The sequence below is a fragment of the Plasmodium vivax genome, chromosome 14, assembly GCF_000002415.2.
Source record: "Plasmodium vivax chromosome 14, whole genome shotgun sequence".
NCBI lineage: Eukaryota > Apicomplexa > Aconoidasida > Haemosporida > Plasmodiidae > Plasmodium > Plasmodium vivax.
In genome coordinates this window covers 2,925,900-2,944,895 of record NC_009919.1, presented here as the reverse complement: position 1 = coordinate 2,944,895, position 18,996 = coordinate 2,925,900, and the positions used below count along the sequence as shown (strand labels likewise).

At 36.7% G+C, this 18,996-nt stretch overlaps 2 protein-coding genes across 2 annotated transcripts; both read left to right on the top strand.

Moving 5' to 3' along the window:
• The first annotated feature begins 3,784 nt into the window (after positions 1 to 3,784).
• On the top strand, positions 3,785 to 6,112 carry PVX_101490 (hypothetical protein, conserved). The gene is made up of 4 exons (XM_001613995.1): positions 3,785 to 4,046; positions 4,302 to 4,349; positions 4,721 to 5,016; positions 5,204 to 6,112. The coding sequence occupies exons 3-4, from the start codon at positions 4,837 to 4,839 to the stop codon at positions 5,240 to 5,242; spliced, it is 219 nt and encodes a 72-aa protein (XP_001614045.1). The 5' UTR covers positions 3,785 to 4,046; positions 4,302 to 4,349; positions 4,721 to 4,836; the 3' UTR covers positions 5,243 to 6,112.
• Positions 6,113 to 9,621: 3,509 nt separating this feature from the next.
• PVX_101485 (hypothetical protein, conserved) lies at positions 9,622 to 18,918 on the top strand (the record flags this gene model as incomplete). Its single annotated transcript, XM_001613994.1, has 8 exons — positions 9,622 to 9,745; positions 10,226 to 10,393; positions 10,602 to 10,733; positions 10,866 to 10,988; positions 11,207 to 11,608; positions 11,773 to 12,020; positions 12,216 to 13,460; positions 13,686 to 18,918. 8 exons carry the CDS (start codon positions 9,622 to 9,624, stop codon positions 18,021 to 18,023), a joined length of 6,780 nt encoding a protein of 2,259 aa, XP_001614044.1. The 3' UTR covers positions 18,024 to 18,918.
• Between the last annotated feature and the right edge of the window lie 78 nt (positions 18,919 to 18,996).

The following is an 18,996-nucleotide window of genomic DNA, read 5'->3' as shown; positions in this document are numbered from 1 at the left end:
AAGTGTGTGGATTTATACCTATACGCATGTACGTGTATTTAAATTTCAAACTGTTGTGGAATTTTCTAAAATGGATAACTACTTAATGAGGAAAAAAATATTCAATTCGTTTGGTTCCTTTTCTTGCTAACACAGTTTAACCCCTTTTTCGTCATTTAATTTCACACGCACAGTGTATAGCAAAACTCGTTCGCCTCTCTCAGTTTCCCCCCTACTATGAGACCTCCCATTTCCATCACATCTGTACGAATTGGAACATAAATAAATTATATTATATTAACTATTTTGTGGTTTTTTTCTCTTTTCTCATAGCTCACATGTTACCCTTCCTGATAACCGCCACCCTATTTTAACCCTTTAAAAATAGTTCAGTCCAATTTTAAAGCCTCACGCTGGAGCTTATATTTTCTCTACTCGATAAGCGCAGTCAATTAATGTACACCTCGCGTCGTCACTACGGAATTGCCACTGTTAAGGGAAATCTTTCAAAAATAGGCATCATACAGTTCGCTCTGCAGGACCATTTTGAATTTTCGCTTCACTTTGCTTCTTTTTTTTGCTCCTTCTTTTTCATTTTATAGCAACTTCCGTGGGGCAAAAGTTAATTCCACTGAGTTAACTCCTCGTGAGTATTTGTGGGTGTGTTCGAAAAAGCGGCTTCAAAATTTTTAACTTCCCCATAAAACTGCAATTTTTCACTCGGTGAATCACTTCCTCGTATAGATAAACATACACACATGCTGCGCATCTAACAAAAGCGCTATTCCAAATGCAGGTGCTCACAATAAAGGGTACCTCACGTAGACACTTAGCAGTAAAATATATTCAAAAGACAAAACAAAATTTCATTACGCGTGAGTGAAAGGGTGATCGCGCTTTGGAAACTGCTCTACAACACGATTGATTTTTTTTTTATCTCATTAAATTTTTTCTAAATTTTCACAAAATGAAAAATCTCTAACATATGGGTGTAAAACGAATTAACCCTAAAAAGAGAACTAAACGAAAAAGGGAAGCGAGGTAGTTGCTTTGATTAATCCTGCTAATGTGCTTATATTTGTTACGCATGAGGTAGGAAGTACTCTTCACGTAGTATGTGTATAACTGTGGAGGAGTCCCTACATTGACACCTGTTTATGAGATGCGTCCATATGTTTAGAACCCTCTTTGGTGTAAAATGGAAAGACTCCTCACACAAGCGCATGCACAATAAGCAGAGTTACATTTTCGCTCTCTTCCGTTTTGCGTTTTTTATTTTTATTTTTATTTTTGTTCAAACTTTCAAGTTCTACCACTCAAAATGGTACATAGGGGTACGCTTACCCCTTCCGGTTCTTATATTTTTCATTCTTCGCAATGGAGGGGGTGAATAATGCATGGGCGCACGTTTATACCCATTTGTGTTACTCCTTAGATGTAGGCCAAGGTGTGAAAAGAAAACAGTGCCCCACTTCCTTTTTGCACGAATTAGACAAAAGGGGTATGGGCAACATGCGATGAACCATTCTGCCAATGGCATGCTGGCACCACTCGGTCTAAATAAAACCTCAAAAGGAGAAGAACGTGACGAAAAAAAAGAGAGTGTCTCACCGTATACCGTTACTATGGCAACATCCGTTTAGCAAGCAGAAAGCATAATGTTACATTGAACATGTGGTGGTAAAAAGGGAGTAAAATTAAGAAAATCAAGAAAATCAACAAAATTAAGAAAATGAAAAGGGACGCCCAAAGGTTTCTTTCACATGCTTTTCGAAAGGCAGCCACATTTTTACCACACAAGCAGCTTTCCTTTTTTAACTCTACCGAAAATCGCTTTTCGAAAAGGGAGTTAGTAGAACAGAGTCCTGAGGGGTCCCCAAAAAAAACGCGCCAACCGCATAAAGAAGCTAAATTTATAATATGCCCGAAGAACCTCGTTTAAACATTTTTCTTTCAAAATGGACAAAACGCTGTTCGATTGAATTGCGTTTCATATCATATGATAGTATTTGTAGATAGCAAAAAAAAGGGGCTCCAATTTTATATACATATATGGAAGAATGGTAATATTATAGTGCAAACATGGTACTAAACAAATCGCAGAATTGGCAAAGGAAAAAAAAACATACATCTTTTTTTTTCGTTGCAGTTTTGAAGCGGCCTCCGTCTAAAGAAAACACTTTTCTTTATCAGAAAAAACGAAAACATTTTCTTTTAGTAAAATTGAATAAGATAGAGTGTAAGTATAATAGAATTAAAAAAATCTGGAAGAGCTGAAATATGCTTAGGCGTTACTTTTTTGCGCCAATGAAAATATGTACATCGCAAAATCTAGAAAAAAACTTCCCCAAGACACCCCCTATGTACATATTATATATACATATCAAGTAGTGGCAAAGTTATGAGCGATTAAAAAAATGATAGACGCGCGTACATTGTAATAAAAGACAAATATACACCTTTGGCCTTGCGCCGTATCATTTTGACTCATCTACCCATTAGAAAAAGCACAGCAGACCTTCCCTAAACGAATAAGTAACCAATTTTGTTGTTTCGTGGCAAAAAGGGAGGGTTTACCAGTTAAGCAGGTTTAGCAAATATTATTATATAACATTATATGGCATTATATTGCATCATAATGTACGATTTTTTTACCCACTTATTAAAACCGGATAAAGGCAAAAAAAAACCTTTCAGAAAATTATTTTCACAAACTGTTAAGCTATAAATAAATATGTTAACACTGCAAATGTTCATTGGAGGGGGCTGAACAGACGAAGAAAAATAATTGCCTACGTGTCACTTTGTCTATTTTATATGGCAAAAATTTAATAAACAAGAGAATACCTAGTTTTTCTTTTTTTCGTAAGAATATTTTTTCGCATACCGTAATTTGTACCAATCGGCGATAATTCACTGTATATATACTTATAAAAAAAAAAAAGGTTTATACTGTACGATGACATAAAGTAAATAATCATAACAATAGAATAAATGCGGCATAAAAAAAGGCATAATTACTGGCGCGTTTTTTTTTCATCTGTTAAGAATGTTTTACGAAATATGCAGGAGGCTGAGATTTCTTTTCTTTACGAATTTTTTTTCCTACTCCCTAAAATGAGCAAGCATCATTTTTTTAGATCATTTTTTTAAGTAAAAAGTGAATCTTCTTCCTCGGCATGAAGATTTCTTCATTCTGATAAATTTTATGCGCTGCGAAGTGAAGAGGCAAAATTTAACGCAGCAAGGAAGAACAATAAAAATTTGCCAAAAGATAAGCACAAAAAGTTTAACTAAAATTATTTACTAAAATTGAACCAAAACTGAACTAAAAAATACGAAATGATAGATTCGGCATACCCCCAAAAAAATGATCTAAAAATTTAGAAAACCCAAAAGAAAACTAAGAAAAATTTATATCCCTCAAAATGTAATTTTTTTTTTATGAATATAATAAAATCGCATAAAATATTGCATTTACTTTTCTTAGTCGGAATGCAAAATTATTTTTTTATTTGCTTTCATTCAATATATGCATTAATATTAAAACAAAATAAATAATAATATATACAATTCCCTATTTTCTAATTCAAAAAAGTACGCCGCCAAAAAAAAGAAATATATCAGAGTGCATTATTCGTTTAAAACGGAACAAGTGAATAATATATATGTAACTACAAAAAAAAAAAAAAAACGTAAAATAAAATATACAAAATAATACAAAATATGACGAAATAAAACGAAATAAAACACTAACAAAACAGAGAATAGCTATAATAAAAAATAAAAATACAAATATTTTTTCAAAGTAGAGAAAATATACATCAATAAAAAAGAAATACCAAATTAGAAAAAGAAAAAGAAAATGAACTTAAACAAATCCAGATTGCGCGTATTATATATATTATGTATATTATATATTTTACATGTATAATAATATAAAATTTATTCGGATTCATTTAGAACTCACATTTTAGTGATAAATAAAATCGGAATATATTAACATTTTATTACTTCAGTCAAAGAGGTATTTTTTTTTTTTAATTCTGGAAGGAAATAATATTGCGGTATGAAAAAAAAAAATAAATTAATAAAAAAAAATAAAATAAAGAATATTTAAAAAAAATAATATTCTTAAACGATACAAAAATAAAATAATAATATTTATTATTGTTTTAATGTAAACAATCTTTTTGCAAAACTTTCAAATTATAATAAAATTTTTTATTATATCTTTTTTTTTTTATAACATTTTCTTTTAAAAACTGTTAGTCATAAAAACATCGTAACAATAACAATTTTATAACTCTAATTGTTTTAAGATTTTTAAAAAGATACAAATAACGTCCTACTAACCTTCAGAAGTACAGGTACAATTGCATAGCATATTCGTAGTATAGTTTAAGCTTATTTGTATATTCATGTTTATGCTATCCTAAAAATCATTTTTAAGAAAAACTCAAAGATGTTTTTGAGTAACCTCAACGTGCGTCCTGTTTATTACATGAATGATATATACGTATAATAATATAATGCATATGTGAAGAATGAATGAATAATATCATATGAACTTTTTTTTGTACATACGAATTGCTAGCAAAATACGGACGCTGCGATTTGTTTGCTTCATCCAGATTGCCTCGCAACGTGGATGTATTATATGCGTACATACATTACATACATAATATAATATACCCTACGTAGTACTTATTTTTTGTTTCCTTCTCCGCCCCTCTTACAGTCAAACCAGAAGGTCTCACCTCAGCAAACTCACAACGTGTGGAAGTTTCCCGTTTTTTAATATAATTTAAAACATTTTCATTAAGCCTATTTTTATTCCCTCCCCCACCTTTCAAAATGAGTGACCCATCAAACTACGACCCAAAAATTGCTGCCACTTTGTACGACACCTTCGGAGACTATATGGCCAAACCAACCGTTGTAGGAGAGTGCTCATGCAGCTATGCCCTCAACGTTTTTCTCGGATTATTGTTATTCAATGTGATGTTATACTTGTCCTACATCGTTGGTAAAAAGGTAAGGCGGAAAGGAAGGAGTTGCAAGCGAGGCAAATGATAAATAAAAATATAAATATAAACATTATATGTATACATAAGTGTGAACGTAATGCAAATTCGTGTACAAAATTTGCTGCACTCATTTTTGCCCCTCCCTGTGGACCACCCGTTTGACATTAATATTCCCCTTCCACCTTTAATTTTAGGAAATCTTCCAAAAACTTAAATACCACGGATATTATTAAACGGAGGAAAGAAAAAAAAAGAAAGAATGAAGGAAAAAGGACTTTACGATGATATATGTACGAGAAGAAGTACATCGCATCATGTGCATAATTGATAGCTGACCATAAGAGAGTAGCAGAGGGCGTACATATATTTGTATATGTATATATATGTACGCCTGCGCGTGAGAAAGGATGCACTTACCAAATGAGAAGAACCTACCTTGTGGCTTGTGGAGCAGGGGGGTTTACCCCTGCTTGCATCAGAAGAACACGGAATATATAGTGTACGCACTTTATTATGCAGACGCATATCCTATTATATAATGTACACATGAGTATATGTAAATATATATATAAATATATATATATATTTGTAAACGTTTCGCAATTGGTGTTTACTACAATTCAGCAAAATGGAGGTGACCTTTCGAAATAATATGTTGTTATGTTTTTATATTTCTTTCGAAGCTACATTATTTCTGAAGCTTGTCGTGCACCTATTTAGAGAAGGAAAAAAAAGTCCTGTTTTATATACCAAGATTTAAGAGCTACTTTATGTATATTTTTTTTTTTCCCTTATGTTAATAAAAAATTATATATTACTACATTATTATGTGATGTTGAATTTTTTCTATTAATCCTTTTTTATAATGATATATATCTCTGCGCACATACATGATAACTGTGCATATAATATATGCATGTATGTATATACATATAATGTACATATATATATACATACATACATGTGTTTATTTTCCATGTTTTAATTCATCAGAGGTTAAAACGAATGTTTTTTATTTATTTCTTCTAATTAAATATAAATTTTTGTCTTCTTACATACCCCATATATTATTATATCAGTTCTATTTTTTCATAAACAATGCCAAAAAGATAAAAAAAATATCAAATATATATTATATTTTCGAATTTTTTTTTTTTTTTTTTACATGTATGTATTAATTTCATTGGAGTTAAAAAACATCATTATTTTTATAAATTTGACAAAAAAATATAATAGTATGAAACAAAAGCGTTTTGTATATTATACATATACCCCCTCAATGTACATATGTATATACAATACGAGAGATTACATGGGCAGCATAAATATGTATATGTTGAAGCTAGCAGCTTTATGAAAATACAAGAGAATATAACTTTTATAAAGAGAAAAAATAAATTCAATTTTTTTTCATTAAAAGAAATTTTATTTGTAAGGCAAATGTCGTAACAGCAAAAGGGGCCTTTGCACCAGGATTAGTGCGCACCTTCCGCACACAATCCGTGCTTATCGGGTGAGCTAAAGGTATACGTAAAAATGTCCGCATTTTCGTTAAAGAAGCAGCCTCCAAGCGTATCCTTTTCTCTTTTTATGGTAAGCCCAACATGCAAAATGGGCATGCACGTATCATTCCTACCAAGGTACTGTGCATATGTTGAGATATACGTCCTGCTAATCCGCAGATGGGTCCTCCATTAGAACGTACAACCCGCACAACGAACACACAGCAGTTGTAATCAAATGTTAAGAAGCTACCACATAACTAGTAAATAATCTGCTACGCCTCTTAAAAATAAAAAATAAAAAATGCAATATGTAAAAACTTTCTCCCCTTGCGCCGAAAGTTATTAGCCCCCTTATAATGAAGCAACTGGAACTGCTTACATATTCGCAGCCACAGTTGGGCCCTACTGGTTCCCCCTTTTATCTTCAGTTTAAAAATTTTAAAAAGGCGGAATGAAACCCTACCGCAGCAATGTGAAGTAGGCGAGATAAACGAATCAACCAAATGAATGGGGCATGTCTAAGCAAGTAAAATTCCTACAGATGTCATGCCCACGCGTGGAAAAAAAAAAAAAGGTATTTAATAAATTCCCTTTGCCATTTTATGAGCTATATAAAAGGAACATTAGCATATGATAGTTCCACTAACCGCGGTGGACGAAGGCGAACACCGTCATGTGTAAGTGCAAAGAAATAAATACCTTATGCACCATTGAAAGCAGCTTTGCTCCACTTTTGCATAACGACTCGTGGTTAAACGCTGTGCGGCAGGTTTGGTTCATCGATAGCCAACTAAATTCGCCTCAAACGAATAACCGCCAAGGGTAAGCATAAACAGGCAACGAAAATGGTTGGAAAAGGTCCACTACATATGTTATCAGTTAAAGGCGATACCACCTACTCCCAAATGATGCCTCCTTCTTACTATAATACTGTACACAAAATGGCGTAATTTTTTCACGTCTTAAAATGAACCCCTCGTCCAATTTTGTGTATGCTATTAAAAAATTTAAAGGCGCATTATGGCTATCACTTTACAAGTAATGGGCTCGCTAGGAAACCAATATTATAGGCAGCTTCTCCCTCTCCGCAAAAAAGCATTTGCAAAAAAGGGAAAGACCAACAATACTATCACAGTGGCAAATAACATTGCAAAATAGCCTATACCTACCGCGCAAGTTTCTCCTCTTTTTACAAGAAAAAAAGGCAAGAAAGACAAATATTTAGCCTTCATTCGGTTGGATAGGAGCTGCTGGCACGCCCCCGCGCATCGTTAAAAGTATTTAGTAGACGAGGGGTTGCACCAGCTGAAAGTGATTAAAACGAATGACATTTAAGAACACCATGTGATACTACTCCGGTGAGGGATTACCCTTTTTGTGAACCTCTTAGGTACATAAAAAATAGCGCTCGTTCGCGCGCTGCTGTAGGAGTAAATATATTCATACGGTTGGCACCACTGATGAGGTGAAAAAAGTTTCTTGGAAATGCTAACCAATAAGTATATGCATATGGATGTACGTGCCTATGTATGTCCTTACGTGCGCACTTTATGCCAGACTCAGGCATTTAAAGATAGCTCATTAAAAATGAGTGAAGCTGGTAAAAAAATATATTTTTTCCCTTTAGCGTTCATTGGAAGGACAAAGTTTTGCACAAAAAATGATCACTCTTAAATGCCCCCTCAAAGAAACAATTATTTTGTCTACACAGTTCGCACATTTCCAGATGAACCCCCCATTCAGGCAAACAACAGAGGATAGAAATATAGTAAGAATGAAAGAATATTCGTTTAAGTGAATAAGTACTCAATTGGAATACTGGTGGTGAAACGAATTACCCTCCTGTTGACAGCCAAACACTAGGAGGTGCTACAAAGTATCAACATAATAAGGGACAAAGGAAGAAAAAAATCGTCATTTTTGGGTAAACTGCAGAATATGCCCTATCAAAATGAATTTAAAAAATTTTATCCTTGCGAAAAAATGTTAAATTAGAAATCTGCAGAACATTTTATATGCCAAATACATGATGCACTTAAATGCATATGACTACGTGTGCTCCTTTTTTACAATTTTTTTTTTTCGAAACATTGGTCATATTAAATTTCTTACCCAAAAAATGTATTCCTTTTATAGGCATATCTTTCATCAGGGAAATATTTTCTTCACATATTTTTTGGTTAGTTTTCAATTTTTTTTACGTAATAAAAAGGCATTTACGAGAAATTGTATGTCTTTCTACGCAGAACAGTTCGGGAAAAAGTCCTTTGCGTAAGAAATAATCTACACGTGTAACGTACGTATGCGTATGCACGTGCTGTACGTAAGTGCATATATAAGCGGATGTATAAGCGCGTATACACCCGCATATATAAGCGCATATTTTTCCCCCCCCTTAACGCTTACATTTTGTCCGTAACTGGAATTGTGTATTAAAGAATTTTTTTAAAACGCTATACATGGCTAAACACATACACACACATGTAATATGTGTAACTCGCGCGCACATTGGTTATGAAGACTCGAAGAGCGACAACTTTTTTTGTTTTTTCTTTTTTTTACTCCACAATTCTAAATAAAATTCGCATTTAAATTTGTTCTAACGGTTATAATTCTTTTTTGCTATGTTTAATTCAGGTTATTTTTTTTTTCTTTTTTTTTTATACACGTACGTAAGGATGTACGTAATTCTTCACGTATGCGTGCACCTATGGCTTTAGTTTTTTTTTTCCCCTTTTTTCCTTGATCCGCGCTGCGCAGAGTGTGTGAGTTTAAAAGAAAAAAATATATATTCAATCTGTACATCGTCTTTTTTGCCAACGCGCTCTCAATGTTTTGAACGAATTTTTACAACTCACGCAATTTTCTCCCCACGAGCGTAATTTTTTTTTTTTTTTTTTTTTTCTTACATTTGACAATCCATGCATTCATGTATGTGCGTGCGTGTACGTGTGTGAATATGTACGCATGGGCCACCCTTCCTAGACCACCCAAATTAAACTATAGTTTACCATATGTAACACTCAGAACAGTATTTGAAAAAGTCTGCGCGTAGAAGTGTAATACGCTGGAATTGTTTTTTATTTTTTTTACCCTCCGTTTTTGCAATGAAAAAGTATTGGTTTTGCATTTCAGCTTTTTATTTATGTTTTAACATACTATCAAAATGTAAAGAAATAGAGAATAAAAGCCTTGAACTTTTGGCCGGCTACAAACGGGATGAGAGTTCAGGTAACAAATGCGCTTAGCGGGAGGATGCATCTCGTCTCGCAGCTTGTGTTTACTTTTTCGATTAGTTATGCACGTACGCATGAGCGCATGTATGTCTCACCCATTGTCTTCGCTTCCCCAGCATGGGCACAAATTAAGACTCATTTGCAATTACGCCTACTTTATTTTCAATTCGAGAGCATGGAACAAAAATTTCCCGTTCCAGCTGTTGTGCAGAGCGTACCTGTCCTCTTTTTTTTCCTCTTCCACTTTGTGTGATTCACTAAACGTGTCCATACCGCATAGCATCTTTTCTTCCCATTTTTTCTCCACACAAGCATGTGAAAAAAATGTGCTCAACTACGACTCATCATACTTGCTAACCAGATGCGCACGTATCAACGTGTATATGTGCGTGTTTTCTCAAGTAGACACAGACCCCTCCACCTGCCTACCACTAACGTTCTTCTTCATGTTAAAACTACTTCAACTACCTTGCAGGGAATTCTTTTAAAAACAGAGAAGCGGAAGGGAAGCACGATATCAAAATTAATAACGGGTCTAATTACAATGAATACTCTTTTTTATCGTTAAAGGCTAGTTCTATATTTAACCAGAATTATGTGGCCAAGTTAATCAATACTATTCTGTATAGGGGACTGCTCATAAGTAGGGAAAGAAAGACGGGGGCAGCCTCGTAAAGGTGTCGAATTGTGCACACGAGTGTAGAGCCATATGCATCGTTGCAATTTGCACCGTTGCATTTTTCACCGTTGCATGTTTGCGCTATTTACCAGCTTGCTCCCTTCTCCGCGCGAGTAGCGGCGCACCGAAAAGGATTTCACTTCTATCCTACTAACCGTTACCTGTTTTGTAGAGGGCAAGTTCCACAAGAATGTTGCCATTTATGAGTCTCTCTCACGTACCAACTACTTTTTCTACCTAACTGTACTGAATAAGAAAAATGTCAAGCGCATTGTCAAATTAATATCTAGGGCCCACGATTCAAGTAATAGGACAAAAAAAAATCGAAGCAGCTAACGATAAGTCTTACGCTACGTGTTCAAAGTACATACGCACATGTTGACAACTCACTCTCCTATGCTCCATCCGACACTCCCCCGCTTACACTCCTGTGCAGGGAAAAAACACGATGTGTTCAGGAGACAGCTGATAGCCTACTTCGACAGCCCCCCCTTCCCACTGGACAATGCTTTTAAAAACGAAATGGACCACGCGCTAATGATATACAAGAAAGCGAAAAGTTAGGCGGGAAAATGATAAAGCGCAAGAGGGTGCCAATTCGCTAGCACCACGCGATGGGCAGCTCGTTCTCACTACACAATGCGCTGCTCTTTACCACCTCACAATGGGCAACTCGTTCCCACTACACAATGCGCAACTCACTCCCACCATACGATGCTCATTTTTTTTTCCTTCATGCCACCCCCCTCCCTTCCACGCCAAAACCTCTTCCCGTAGCTGACGCCTACTGGGGCATGGTCGACGCATTAAAAAACGACGGGCTGCTCCTAGCAAGAACCTTTATGTCCGTGTCATTCGTCCAAAGTCTGAGAGGAATTATTGGAGTTATAAATCACGAATTGATAGACCTGTGTTTTTCAAACGCCTATCTGTACAACCACATCGCCTCTTTTGATAAGCTCATAATGAACAACACTTTCGGGGTCATCATGTCCTATGTGTTCAAATCGCTGTTGCTATTTTTCTACCCTCTCGTGATTCCATTCCGCGGAGCCTTTGCCTTTGCCTTATCCTCCTTCTGCATTTCGCAGCTTAGCAAAATAGTCTTCCTAATTTACAGAAACATCAAACGGCTCGCTCGAATATCCTACCGAAAGTTGTACAGCACCATTTTGAAGTGTAAGTGCGGAGCGGCAGATCGGTGTGTACGTACATACATAAGTATATATGCATATACATATATATATATGTACGTATATGTACATGTGCGTGTGCTGGCGCGCACCCCGACGCACGCCTCCCTAATTTGCCTCGCCCTCCCTGATTTGCCGCCCCCCCCTCAGTCAACGTGTTGAAGTTCCCGGAACTGCAGCCGTACGCCTCGAAACTGCTATACGGAGACGCCCTAATCTTAGTGTCCAAAATTTGGAAATTATCTTACGTAAATGTCACTCAGCATTTGACCGGAAAAAATTTAACCCCCGTTTTGAACAACTTGTTTGAGAAAAACCTCGGCACGGGATTTTTTGAGTTCAGCAATTCGCTCTTTAAATACGTCATAGACTCCATGGAGGGCATGCAGTTGATAAGTGTAAGTGTGCGTGCGCATCTCCTGTTTAGGTGTCTTCCTGGTGGTGCATAACGTGGGGGGTTCTCAACCGATTCATCCATTCAGCGATTGAGAGGCACAACACTTCGCACCGCCCCCACGTTATGCACGACTTCCTAACTAACTTCCTAACTAACTTCCTAACTTACTTCCTAACTTACTCCCCACAACGCGCAGACCAAAGAGGCGGACCTCGATAAGGAAGCCCAGTACAACACGCAGACCTTCAAGAGGATCCTGATGATCCTGAAGATCACGAGAAAAGTGCTTTACTATGAGGAGTCCTACATGCGACTAGCCGTGGCAAACCTGCTAACGAAAATTTACACGCTGCTCTTCGTGAACGTAAATTACATCAGCAAAATGGCCCCCAAGGAATTCTTCCACGCTGATGTAGAATCAGAATTTAGATACATCTATGAGGACCAAGTGTACGAACTATTTTTACAAAGAATCTCTTCTGATATTATTAGAAAGCCATTTATAAAAAGAAATATTAAAAGAATCAATAGAGGAAGCATAGAATTTACTCTGTCCCTTATCAAGATAAAACTCCTGCACTATAAACCCTCGCTAAAGTTCCCTTACGGCAGCTTATACTTCGATGAGCCTTTAAAAAAGCAATTAAACGCCTCCATGAAATTGATCATAGTAGGGTCAACAGGAATTATAGCCAGCCTTGTAAATTACGGAGAAAAATATGAAATACTTAAAAAATGTCCCCTAGAAATAGCCAAAAATCTGAACCAGACATGTAATTACAGCACGTTTGACGTAAAAAAATTGCTTTTCCCATTGAACATTTTCATAAATCTGTTAATTCCCCTCTTCTTAAATTACAACGATATTATGATAAACAAAGATATAATAGAACATATGGTCAGCTTTTTTAAGGTCATTTTGGACTCTAAAGATTTATACCTTTATCAATACTTAAAAAATGTGGTAGACACTATTAAAAAAGCGGAGGGGGCAGATTTGGCAGAAGTCAATTACGACGAAGAAATTGATAAATTGGTTTTGGATGAAATTCATAAAGTGATAGATGAAGTAAATAATGAAAAAAACAATTCTCTAATTTTTAATAATTATTCTATGAAAAATAATGACCTTTACCTTCACAATAAGGATGGACACTTGTTTAAATTCCTCTTCAACGATAGCAACAAAAAAGACTCCTTTTCCAGACTTGTACACATGCACAATTATAGAAACCCTTTATCCTTTCAAGTCCCTCTAATAAAATTTGAGCCTTCCAACAGGAACGATGGAAGCTTGGTTGTGGGCTCATTTCTAGACAAATTTGAGGGAAAGTTGAGCGGCTGCTATATGTGCCTGAAGGAGGACGACGACGTTTTGGTTGTCGACTTGATTCACCACGTTCTCTGGGCCTCGGGGGTCGACCGCTTCAGCGCCTACATTGTAAGTCTGCTGGGAAGGAGCAGGCGTGCGGGGGGGCGAGCAGATGTGCCTTCTCAGAAGTGCTCCTTCGCGAGAGTGTTCCTTCGCGAGAGTGTTCCTTCGCGAGAGTGTTCCTTCGAGGGAGAGTTCCTTCGCCGAAGCGCTCCTCCTCATAAGCGCACCTCCTAACAAGCGCTCCCCCTCACAAACGTGCCGCCCCCATTTCGCTACTTCCCCCCCCTGCAGTTCTCCTCCATGGTCGGAGCGGTGAAGCAGTACTTCCACCAGGGCGTCTCCTGGAACAGAGCCCTCCTAAACATGTTGCCCACCGAGTTCTACGAAGTGTACAGGGTGTTCATGGAAAAGACTCCCCAGCCGAAGGACCGATCTCAAAACATTTTCATAAAGCGAATCAAAAAATACAGATTCAATCTAAACCAGACATCCTTCTCCAAAATGTTTAAAATCTTTTTGGAAAATGTCTTAAATAAGGTAAACTTTTTCAACACGGAAGAGGCCACCATCATTTTGATCATGTCAGCATTATATTCTCTCTACAAAAATATTGAAAAGCACGAAATACCATCAAGCGAAACGTACAAACTGTACCAGCAAAAACTGATAGAGGTCTACTACCCTGTTAAGTACTACGCGCACCACTACGAGTCTTACACCATGCACTTGCTTAAGGAGAAGCAAAAGGAGTATGTCACCGATGACGAAAGTGAAGGAGAAAATAAGAGTGATGAGGATAAGAAGGATGCAACGGTTAGTCCTTCTGAACAGACGGATGATAAAGAACTGGAAAAGCCTCCAAAACCAAAGAAAGAGAAGATACAAATTGAACTACCGCTAGACGACGAACTTGTGCAAAACACCAAATCCCTGCTACAAGAAGCAGAATCGAGGGAAGAAGAAAGGAACAAAATTATAGACGAAATAGAGTCAAAGCATGGACAGTTGCCACATAAGGAAAACTTCCCCCATTTACCCCCAAAGTGTATGTTCCTTCTATACTACGATTTCGCCCCCTTTATTAAAGACAACATAAAAGGTATAGAGCAAGTCTCCAACAATTTAACCGGAAGTACCATCGATATGAAGAACGTAAGGAATATAGATCTTGTGCAGACAGAAAAAACGCAGTACGCATCAATTGACGAGAAAAATCTCATAAAAATATTATGCGGTACGTTTTTATTTTTAAAAAAGGAAAATATTTCCATTGAAGATATATTCAAATTCAATCATGCCAACGATGCTGTGAAGCATTTGCTCATAATTGTGTCCTTACTCAGAATAGAGAAAAAAACTAACCGATATTCTTGGAAAAAATTCTTAACTTTGGAAAAATTCCTAGATCAAAGAGAAAAGATTTATAAAACGCCCATGAAGTATCTGTACCTGAAATTGTTAAATGTGAAGAGGGTGTTTGGCTTTACCCACAGAAAGTTACTAATGGCGTTGGGAAAGAGAATCAAGGGAAAGAGATTCATGAACATATTAAGATACACGACATTCTTCGAAATTTTGGAGAACGCTGAGTCTATTAATTCTATATACCCAAGGGTGTACATTAAATTTGAGGACATACTTATGTTCTCTAATGTGTTCCACAAGTTTAAATTTCCAATCATTAGATACACTTCTAGCCAAGAAACGGTGCGAACCATGCTGAACAATTTTAAGCTATCTCCCAACACGTCAATAAATAATGAAAAAATGATTCTCAGAATTTACAATATTATCAATTTAATAATTAAGAAGAAGTATAATTACGATTTGAATGAACTGAGGAAAGACAAAAAATATTTCGAGGTGCATGCGCAAAATAAAAGTGAACATATTTTAAATGATATAAAGATTAAGCCAATAGTAGACCAGTACCTATCTCAGCTAATTGGATTCATAAAACTCTTAACAGATATGAGATTTACCAACTTTTTATTTTTGAGAAATTTTTACGTCTTCATAAAATTCTATGCAGTAACGGGAGATTTAGATTATTCCATGAACAGCTCAGTCTTCTACCTGGCCAGCAGAAATTACTTAAACTTTATCCTTAACTCTATCGTCGAATTTGAGAACTTTAAAAAGTTTATGGAGAAAATAAAAAGAAACAACAACATTAAGAAGTTCCCGATTGATCATTACAACTTCCAAACGGAATGCTACTCTGTGGATGACATCAAAACGTATGTCTTTATCCCGGAGGATAAAGAAAAAATAAACAAATACTATGAAATTATGGGATATGATATTAACAGCTTCTACAAGAACTACCTCTTGATAGACCTATTTTACGACGATTTAGATAAAAAAAATTTAGACACCTACTACCAAAAAATTGCCAATGCTACCGATTACAATATAGGCCCCACGTCAGACATATACATCCCTGGTGGAAGGAAAAGCAATCGAGTCATTCCAAACAACGATGTGGAGATGCTAAACGAAACTGTGCAGAATTATATTTATTTAGAAAAATTTCTGGACAAAACTAACATCCCATCCATCCCATTTGTCGATTTTAACATCGCGCAAGACAAAAACGGAGTCAGCTTCAATTTCACCAACAGAGCTACCACGCCACCTTTTTATAAAGAAAATATTCTAGACCAATTTGATATTATCGGAAAATCTATCATAGGGAAATATTACCAAAAGGTTAAGTGCTCTTTTGTCACCTACCCCTTTAATTTGTATTACTGGTTGGTCCTTAATCCAGGCAAACCTCGCGTAGAAACAGTAGGTAACGTCGGGTTAATCAAAGAAGCAGATTTAATGTCCAAAACGGATGAAGAAAAAGAATTAGAAGAGCAAAAGCTAGATGAACAACTAGTAGAGGATCTCTTTAAGGAAGAAGCCGAAGCGGAGGAAGATCTCATGGAAGAGGAAGAAAACTGGGACGATACTACCGCGTCGGAAGCAGATATCTCAGAGTCAGAATTCGAGGATGACCTTGTGCACGTTGGAAAGGATTCCAAACCGGACGACGACACCCTTTCCTATGTGAGCGCCGCGTCTGATTTGTCCACCGGCTCCTTCGAAAGCGTCGCCAGTGGGGCCTCCAACGCGTCAACCGCTACTCTGGGAAGCGCCTCCTCCAATTCCAATGCGTCCATTGATACACTCGGAAGTGCCGCCTCAAACGCATCCACCGTTACTCTCGGAAGTGCCTCCTCCAATTCCAACGCGTCCACTGCTACTCTGGGAAGTGCCTCCTCCAATTCCAACGCGTCCACCGCTACTCTGGGAAGTGCCTCCTCCAATTCCAACGCGTCCACCGCTACTCTGGGAAGTGCCTCCTCCGGCGGAAGCACCATCTCAGGATCGACAACCTCCGTGAACTTCCTCCAAACGGCTAGCCAAGAAGACACCGATTGGGAGCACGGAATTTTCCAAGTGGAAAAAGAGTCCGAAATGAAAAAGAAGTTTAACCAAACAAACGGTGTAAGCTTCCTGCAAAAAAAAGAAATGAATCCACTCCCATTTGTAGACACCATGATAGAAGAAAAAAATAACAACACGAATAAAGAAAATTATGGGTACTTTAACAGGCCATACAACATGTATGTTAACAAGACAAACATATATAGAAACTTCAGCGTGATAATGAAAATTGTGCATACCATAATTTCGTTAAACAAATTTTCTGTTGTTTCTCCAGTGGAGATAATCAAAAAGGGGCTCAAAATAATGAAGGGCAAAAATAAATTTATAAAGAACCACCATTTGAATCCATTTATTAATAAAATGCTTCTGGACATTAACGAAACGGTGCAGAAGCTCAAGTCAAGTAGCGAAAAGGGATTCATAGGATCCAAAACGGATATAATATCGCTATACAGAATAGTAGAATTTCAGCTATTCAACGAATTTCTAATTTACCCCCCAATGAAGAGACTGACAGACAGGGAACTCCGCTACGTCTTACAAGTTATTAACGAAGGGTATGCTTCCCACATAATGAAGGTGAAATCCAAGTTAAAGAGAGAACATGTCGTGAAGGACAAAATCGTGCGTTTTCTAAATACATTTAAAGAGTATAGAAATTTATTTGACGATATAGCCATAGATAGACTAGTGCAGATGTTCGAAGAATCACTAGATTGTAAAGATATAAAATGCTTCGACCTCCTCTTCAACAGCTTCATTACACATCGTTACAACAACATCATAATGAGCTTAACAAATAAAAGTGAAACATTTAATGTACTAGGAGAAATATTTAAAGACCCCGCAGCATTGACGGAGGTACGCGTACAGGTACATGAGACTTACGTCGAACCATCCAGAAGACAAAATGTATATCAAGATTTCCAGCTAGAAAGCAATGTCGTTTTACACCCCAAATTAACATATAACGAATTGCTATTCAGTTCACTTGAATTATCTAAAAAAATTGAAATATGGAATTCTATGTATACACTATTTAACATAAGACATATATATGTCAATATTGGTTACCTTCTCCTCGGTGTTAAGTATCATATTAAGCGATCCCACAGGGTATTCCTCCACACGTTTAAGTTCCTCGGATGGCTCAGGAAGAATAAAAAGAATGAAATATACATTCCATGAGTTTGTATTAGCCAGAATGGAACGCTCTACCTTTTCCAGTGCAGAGGTGTGCTCAATCCATTTAAATTGTCCCCGCAAAAATCTCATGTTGGATCATACCGCGTCCGTTTCCTTTTCAAACATATGCTCAGTAGCAAAGCAGAATGCACGAGCGTTAATTCTTTCTCTACACTGTCACTAACCATGTGACACTCGTTTTTTTTTTTTTTTTTCGTTATCAGCATCACGTGAGTGTATGGTAGGATGGAAACGACTTTCCGCTTCTTTTTTTTTAAGGTTTAATTTTTTTGATTTAAGCTTTTTTCGTTAACTTTTTTGTTGCCTTTTTCGTTACCTTCTTTTTACGCGCATTTTTTTCATGCCGTTTCTCCCCCGATTAGCACTTCCCTCACGCTAATCGTCAACTCGATTTTCAATTTCGTTAAAAAAAAAAGGCAATTTAGGTGACCCACCCATACACACCTCCACCAGTGCAGCATTACGTACGCAGCATGCCCTTTCTACACACATGCGCGTGTGCTTCTAACACATGGGGTGTAATAAACTGGAAAAGAAGCTTCCCCATTTTTGTCACCCCCCGTGTATTACTACCCCCCCATACTTCGTAAATCGCCCTTTGCACGAATTTCCACGTGCGAAACGATGAAAAATAATTTAGGATAATTTTTTTTCCAAAAGGGAGTAGCAACATGTAGAGCTGCGCAGCTAAACCGTATATTCTTCCTCTTTCTTTCATGTGAAGTACCATGAAAAGAGGGGTACAAACATAAAGGTCAATTTGACCATGCGCACATACCCGTTCAAATTGTAGTGACTCCTTTGCGCTTTCTTTTCTCATTACAAAAAATGGGGCTAGCTCGTACCATATAATTCGTTCCCTACTCAGTCGTGACATAATCAACTCTGCACATGTATTTGCCAGCAATCATTTTGTCTTCGCGCCTCCGATTTTTTTTGCGGTAACTGGGTTAAT

Coding starts and splice junctions, on each gene's coding strand:
- PVX_101490 (XM_001613995.1), top strand. CDS start 4,837: ATGAGTGACCCATCAAACTACGACCCAAAAATTGCTGCCACTTTGTAC. Junction 5,017..5,203: donor CCTACATCGTTGGTAAAAAG/GTAAGGCGGAAA, acceptor CTTTAATTTTAG/GAAATCTTCCAAAAACTTAA.